Source organism: Ictalurus furcatus, chromosome 5 (genome assembly GCF_023375685.1).
Source record: "Ictalurus furcatus strain D&B chromosome 5, Billie_1.0, whole genome shotgun sequence".
Lineage (NCBI taxonomy): Eukaryota > Metazoa > Chordata > Actinopteri > Siluriformes > Ictaluridae > Ictalurus > Ictalurus furcatus.
The window spans coordinates 21,475,533-21,483,091 of record NC_071259.1 but is presented as its reverse complement, the minus strand read 5'-3'; the positions used below and the strand labels follow the sequence as shown (position 1 = coordinate 21,483,091).

Below are 7,559 nucleotides of genomic sequence, written 5' to 3'. Positions count from 1 at the left end.
CAAATATTTATAGAGTCTATGATCCAGTTTAATCTATCCACTCTAATCAGAAATTATTCCTAAAACACACTGATTATAGATTTACCTCTCCATATTGCTTGTGTCTCTTTGTATGTACAGCACTGTGCAAAGGTTTTAGGCACATGCAATGAAATGCTGTAGAGCAAAGACACCTTCAAAATAATGAAATTAAATGTTTCTACATAAAAAAAACAACTGTAAGGAACAGTAAACATTAGTAAATGAAACGTCAATATTTGGTTTGACAAAAAAATAAAAATAGTAAAATTTATGCAGTTTTATAAGGAGATTAATTGGTAAGTTTTATTGAGCATCTTGCAGAACCAGCCACGGTTCTTCTGGAGACTTTGACTGTCGCACTTGCTTCTTATTTTTGCAGCAAAACCCAGCAGCCTTCATTGTGTTTTTTCATCTGAAAAAATTACAAACATTTTTCTGTAACATTTCATTTTGTGTTGGAAAACTAATGTTTGGAATCTAAAATGTTTTAGTACTGACTTGATAATGTAGAAGTCATAAAATCAAAAAAATCTATAACAAAGTTTGTACTAAAAAAATAGGGTGCCTAAAACTTTTGCACAGTACTGTATATTCCTCTTTACTTTATAGACCGGAATTTTCAAGCAAGACTGTATATCATGTATCATCACAAAGTATGATGACTGCTATCTAGAATGGTTTTGCAACTTCTGGTAAACCAGTCTTCTGAACTTTGACCTATTTGAATGTATTTGATGTTCAAATAAAAGTGACGATGTATGGGACATTTTGTATTGAGAAAATGTTCTGAATCATTGTGCTGTTTCAGCATGACTATGTTTCTTATTTCTTAATTCAGAGCAGAAAATCAAAGTGTTATGAGTAAACTGGCAATGAACAAAAATCTTTAAATTTTTATTGAACGAAAATAAGAATGGAGCACAATTTAATAATAAGTGCTTGTGTCTTACATCCTTTCCAAAAATACGTTGGTCTAATTTTTTTGTACAACAGAGGTTGCTTAAACTATTTACTGTTTTATGCATTTTAAGGCTTTTAAAGGTGACTTCAGTGTATCATCACCGAAAAGGTGCCAGTCTTCATTCCTTCTTGTATCCCCACTTTGCCATCTTGTTGTTTACAGGTGTTTTCATGAACCTGCTTGATTTCATGTATGCTGAGATCTTCTCAAGTGCCTTCAATAGAACAATAGCACAACATTTAGTCAACAGTCTGCTTACTTTCTTAGTATTTATGTTTTTTATGCAGACATCACAATAACTGAAGCTTCCAATATGATTCAAGAAACAAACAGGATTTAACCCAAACCTCAAATCTGTCCAGGAAATCTTTGAGGTTCTTGAAGTTGTCCAGGCATTTGGGCTCAAACATGCGGTGCTGGTCCAACAATTCATACATGATGAAGTCCACAAATGTGATCTACATCAAAAGAATGCATGATTAATTGCACAGCCTACATAATGTTGGAGAATGAGTCATTTACAGTGTAAGACCAGAACATTCTGTGCAGTCAGCATGTTTCTTCCAGTAAGAGTTTTTTTACCTTATCACCAGCAAACCACTTCCTGTCTCCCAAAAACACAGAGAATTGCTTCAGAATTCCTGGCAGTGCCTCCAAGTAGCCTTTCTTTTTGTTATCCTGAAAAGTTGGACATATTATAGGATTGTATTAAACTATGAACACCACTACGCTATGAATTATGCATGCATAGTACTGAGTCAATCCCAAAATTGTGAGTGTGATAAAATAGCCTACATCCTGCACACATTATGATTTCAGAACCTCAATTTAAATTTTGTGCACAATTAACTGTTGTATAATACAAAAATATATATAATAAATGTTCTTCTGGTCTGTCCAGTCACTGTTACTTGACAAACGTTTCACCCCTGCCTAAGCTTTCGGTCACTGTACTTCTACTTCACTGTGCAAAAAAAGATGTGCTGGTTCAAGTGCTATTTTATAAGCTGGCAAATAATAATGGTGGAACCCTTTGTTCATTTTCAAGTTGTCTGTTGCATTTCATATTTCATATCGGGGGTGGGGGGGGGGTACATGATCTGCTTCTTTAGTTCAAAGTTTTCTGGTTTAAAGGTGTCAAGTGTCTGAAGGCGATCATCAATTCAGACCCCTCTACTTGAGAACCTACTCTGAATCCGAATTTTGATGTACAAAACATTTTGATCTTAAGTCATCAACTCTGAGTATGGCCCTCAGTGTCTATAGTTAACATCACATGAAGTGAACAAGAACAATTTTGAAATAACACTTAGACTGTAGAAACTTACAAAGTCTAGATAACAGAGCATGACAAAACCATTGCGGAAGTCCATTGCCTGATTCTCCAAGATGTCCACTCTGATGATCTCGTCCTCCGTCTCCCCACCTAAAGTCATGGTAAATAAATGTAGAGAAAGATACAGTAGACTGCATAAACTTTTATTTAGAACCTGCAACATATCAATAGCTTGAGTCCCCAAAAGCACTGTAGCACAAAGACCTTCAGTTCCACATACTGTTTACAAGAAACCTGTCGTTAAACGTCTGCAAGCTTCTCCTTTTGTGCTATTTAACAACTAGTAGTATTGTCTCTTCACTTATTTAAAAAATGCACTTGCATGCCACGCTTGTGCGGAAATGGTTTAAAAATTGTCGCAAAATGAAACCAACTGAACCTAATGATGTAATGTCAAAACAATAAATCTAACTCTGTGCTAAGAACAGCTTAAGAGACCAACCAACACCATCCAAAACAACAGTAAAGTGAATGAAAAAAGTGAGCCCTCACAGAGGTTGTGCTTGCGAGCAATGTATCTCATTATGGCATTACTCTGCACAATCTTCCTCTCTCCATCCTCAAGGTAGGGCAGCTAAAAATAATATAAAAGCAGAGTTATTGTAGAGGACTTATTAATCATTAACACCAAGATACAAATTGTTTTTTTGTTTGCTTTCTCTTGACACCACTTACATTAGGAAAGTCCATGTTGAGCGTGGCTTTCTCTTTGAACCAGCAGCTTTTATCATAATTGGGAGCTGCAATTAAAAACATGCATGTGAATGTATTTCCCCACATACACTGCTAATTTAAAACCATTATATTTCTATTTTTATTACATGATATAGACTTGTTGCTTTTTTTAAAAGGTTTTATTCTAGCCATTTACCTTCACCACAGGAATAAAATTTATCCTCCCATTCGGTGCCAGTGTACTCCAACAGCAGGCGAATGGGCTGAGCAAGCTGTTAAACAAAACAAGGTTTACATGTTTTAAATGGTGATGGGAATGCTTTTCAGTGACTTGGTCCAATCTGTTCAGCTCATCAATACTACTACTCTTCCAGCTCTCAAACAACTCTTTACAGTGTCCCCCCCCCCATAGCTGGCTAATTGCTACCCAACACTTAATTTATTCAATAAAAATTTTCTCAACATTCTGGTGAACAATATGACGACATTACACTTGAAAAGCATTAGTTATGAAATCTATTCACATACATGTTAAAATCAGTCCCTCCAGCATTTTGCGATGGCAGAAATTAACGCAAAATTAAGCAAACCCCGCAGTATTTGGAGGAGCTACCAATTTTTCAAAATTTCCACATATTTTCTGAAGATTTGGGCCAAGACACATCATGTGATATCACCACAACATGCATTCAGACATAGACCTTTTCAACTCACATTTGACAAACATGAGTACAGCTAAAAAGATCTCATGTACCAGCAAACATCACCGTGAAAGACCGTGCAATTTCAATTTCACCAATTCAAGTAGTTTTCTTCAAAAAAAAAAAAAAAGGCACAAAAAAACCCCAAGCAAAATCAGGCATTTTTGGCCGCAACAATCACCAAAAAAGGAAAATGACTTGCATATTAAACTTTATAATGTTTGAGATCACTGAAAGATTTTCTCCTATTGAACGCCATTGTAACTGCTCTGGTAATTTTCCCCTGGACAGCAAAGGACTAGTTTCTCACATATAATGAAATAATGAAATGAATAATAAAGATACAGCACAGACCTTCAAATTAACCCCAGACTCGAGAAGCACATCACAAACATTATTACATTTCAACATATTTAATGTGTTTCAATGTGGAGTTTTCCTTTAACTCGGATAAACGTAGTATTTGATTATTTCTTTTATCCTGATGTTCACCAGATGTGAACCTCATTTTGCCTCAGGCGCGCGCGCATTGAATCTATCACTTTGTCTCTCTCTGTCTCTCTCTCTCACACACACACACACACACACACACACACACAGCGGTCACGAATGCTCAGTATGGAGAATCGGAATTAAAGAATAGAACACTGCTATATTTTTAACAGAACACTGAAAGCATCTATTGCGGCTCTTTAGAAATGCGAGTCCACTCCCAGCATTCACCTATAAAAAGGCTTAAAGAGTCGACTCTCACGCGAACGACACATTACTAGTGTTGAAAAGTTTAACGGTCGGGAACCGAGTCAGTTATTTCCACTTCAAGTTCAAATGTACGGTTCATTCAACTTCATTTCACTTCAGTTGACTAATATACCCCCTGCTAACTGTACGGATGCAAACAGGTCGTGCTAAACGAATACTTCAAGTCACTTTGCTAGATCTTTCTCTCACTTGGCATGGATTTGCTCCTACATCGGCACACTTGTTTGTAAAAGCTATTCAACGCGTAAACAGATGAAACATCTTAACTAGACAGTGCTAAAACTTTAATAAATACGCATTATTTAAAACACGCATTCGGTTTCTCATCTCTTACCCCTCTTATATCCCAGTAAACTAGCTTCATCGCCATCAGAAACACAACCACAAAATGGATTCACACCAGAGCCCGTGCAGCGTTTAAGAAGCTCGGCAGATCAGTGCATTCAACCCACGGGCGACGCGTCACTTCCGCAATGTCATAACGCCATTACGTGAGCTGAAATAATAATTAATAGAGGTCAAGATTATGCAGGGTATATGGCAAGCCGTTTTAGCATCTAATGCACCTGGCTCTACTAGTAATTTTGATTCGTCATAATTGACATTAAAGATATCTTCAACATAATCATGACTAGTCAAAATACACACTAAAGATATCCACAGTGTTATTTTGACTCGTCATATACCTCCACTGACTTACATGGGAAAATATTTTGTGATATCTACAAATGAGTTTTGACAAGTAGGAATTGTAATTAAAGATACCTGTCATTCATTGTATTATGTATAATTCTATCCATCCATCCATCTTCTATACCGCTTATCCTTTTCAGGGTCACAGGGAACCTGGAGCATATCCCAGGAGCATGGGGCACAAGGGGGGAGGGGGGGGTACACCCTGGACAGGGTGCCAGTCCATTGCAGGGCACAATCACATACACATTCACACACCCATTCATACACTACGGACACTTTGGACATGCCAGTCAGCTTACCATGCATGTCTTTGGACCGGTGGAGGAAACCGGAGTACCCGGAGGAAACCCACGCAGCACGGGGAGAACATGCAAACTCTGCACACACAGGGCCACGGTGGGAATCAAACCCCCGACCCTGGAGGCAAACGTGCTAACCACTAAGCCACCGTCTGCCTGTATAATTCTAATTGGAGATATATCTAATTGAATTTTCACTAGTACTTAAAAGGTATGGCAAGTGGAATTAGCATATAAAACTAATTATATTTTAGATAGATAAAATTGTATAGTGACGAGTCATAATTATAATTTGGCTAGTAAGAATGATAATTAGAGAAATCTTTCATTATAATTTGACTAGTCAGCATGATAATTAGAGATATGTTTCATTATAATTTGACTAGTCAGAATGATAATTAGAGAAATATTTCATTATAATTTGACTAGTAAGAAATCTTATTCTACACATGAATCTTACCGTCTGTGTGAGTGTGTGTTGTGGGGGAAGGGGGTGTAATTACAGCATTGCAACGTCATAATTACGATAAGATAAGATGTACTTTTATTGATTGAAATTGAAGAAGAGTTTGGGAGCTTACTTGGCGCAAACCTATGCTTCAGTTGACACAGCTTGCCTGCTATAGTACAGAACCTTGAACAAAGACTTTGCACCAAGATTTGGATCGCTGAGTCCAGTGTGCTAACCAATACATCATGTAACCAAGCTATTTCCAACAGTACTTGAAGGTACCATATTGGTCCTAATGACCTCCAAACTATTAAGCACCAACTTCTGAGGACGACTTAAGGGCATCTGTAGTGTACTGAGTGTTTGACAGGGATACGGTGCCCTCCACTAATATTGGCACCCTTGGTAAATATGAGCAAAGAAGGCTGTGAAAAATTGTCCAAAACTGTCTTTGTTGTTTAAACTTTTGATCTTTTGTTAAAAAGAAATTCTCAAAATACTCTGCTCTCATGAATATCAAGCAATTGCAAACAAAACACAGGTTTATCAAAAAATATCTTTGTTAAATGTAGGTGTGCAACAATTATTGGCACCTCTATTAATTCATATGAGAAAAAAATATTTGAAGTATATTCCCATTGATATTTTACATTTTTTTTAGTACACCTGGGTGTCTAGGAACAGGAAATTGTTCAACCATGACTTCCTGTATCACAGGGGTATAAATATGAGGTAACACATAGGCTAAATTCCCTAAGACTGTGTTAGAAATCGCATACAGTGACAGTACGTATTGTACTGAATTCGATGCAGTACGTACTGCACAGCCGTTGAAACAGTACGTACTAATCAGTATGTGTAATATGACTACAATCCCGGACATGCTACATCTGCCATGTTGGCATTGTCATGTGATATTCGACATCATCATGAACCCAAAAATCTTAAAGGGACCACCAGATTAAAGCAACATCACAGATTAAAGCAAAATGTGTATCAGGAAAGTTGACTGAATTAGTAATGTAAAGTGGGCAGTGTTAACAGGCTGAGGTAAATTTGTTGCCGTTAGCTTGGCCAGCTAAGGCATGATGGAAAGCACAAAAAAGGTTTCAAACGCTGTGACAACTGTTTTCTTGTTTAAACCTTCAACAAGTAAACAGTTTATTCGGGTATTGTTAAACAAGTCTTATTTAGCCAAGGCTTAATACTTAAAAAGAGCAGGCGTGCTGTCTTCCACGATTTGTTTTTCTGAGCTCGTCTGCACCATTCCCGTTGCACTATGGGAATTTTTGACTCGCGTAGGACGCAGCCTTAGTCATTCATAACACTGGTTATGACCAAGGAATATAACTGTTATGCAAAAGGTTGTTGAGCTTCACAAAATGGAAGGTGGCTATAAAAAAAATAGCAAAAGCATTGAAAATGCCCATTTCCACCATCAGGGCAATAATTTAGAAGTTTGACCTGGAATTGGACATGTGTCTATATTGTCTCAATGCACTGTGAAGAGGATGGTTCGAGTGGCCCAAAAAATCTCCAAGGATCACAGCTGGAGAATTGCAGAAGTTAGTTGCTTGGAGGAATGGTCTCAGATCCCTTGCCATGTATTCTCCAACCTCATCAGGCATTAAAGGAGACGACTCAGAACTGTTATCTT

The 7,559-nt window shown here is 37.3% G+C and overlaps 1 protein-coding gene across 2 annotated transcripts; it reads right to left on the bottom strand.

The window, feature by feature from the left end:
• Positions 1–273: 273 nt before the first annotated feature.
• On the bottom strand, positions 274–4,914 carry LOC128607921 (glutathione S-transferase Mu 3). Of its 2 annotated transcripts, XM_053625200.1 has the most exons (9): positions 4,791–4,914; positions 3,190–3,265; positions 2,994–3,058; positions 2,811–2,892; positions 2,311–2,408; positions 1,565–1,660; positions 1,330–1,440; positions 1,084–1,196; positions 274–433 (listed from the first exon to the last, which is right to left on the bottom strand). In XM_053625200.1, the coding sequence occupies exons 1-8, from the start codon at positions 4,824–4,826 to the stop codon at positions 1,101–1,103; spliced, it is 660 nt and encodes a 219-aa protein (XP_053481175.1). In that variant the 5' UTR covers positions 4,827–4,914; the 3' UTR covers positions 274–433; positions 1,084–1,100. The 2 variants fall into 2 exon arrangements, with proteins under 2 accessions (XP_053481175.1, XP_053481174.1); XM_053625199.1 differs by lacking the exon at positions 274–433 and having other exon boundaries at positions 900–1,196.
• Between the last annotated feature and the right edge of the window lie 2,645 nt (positions 4,915–7,559).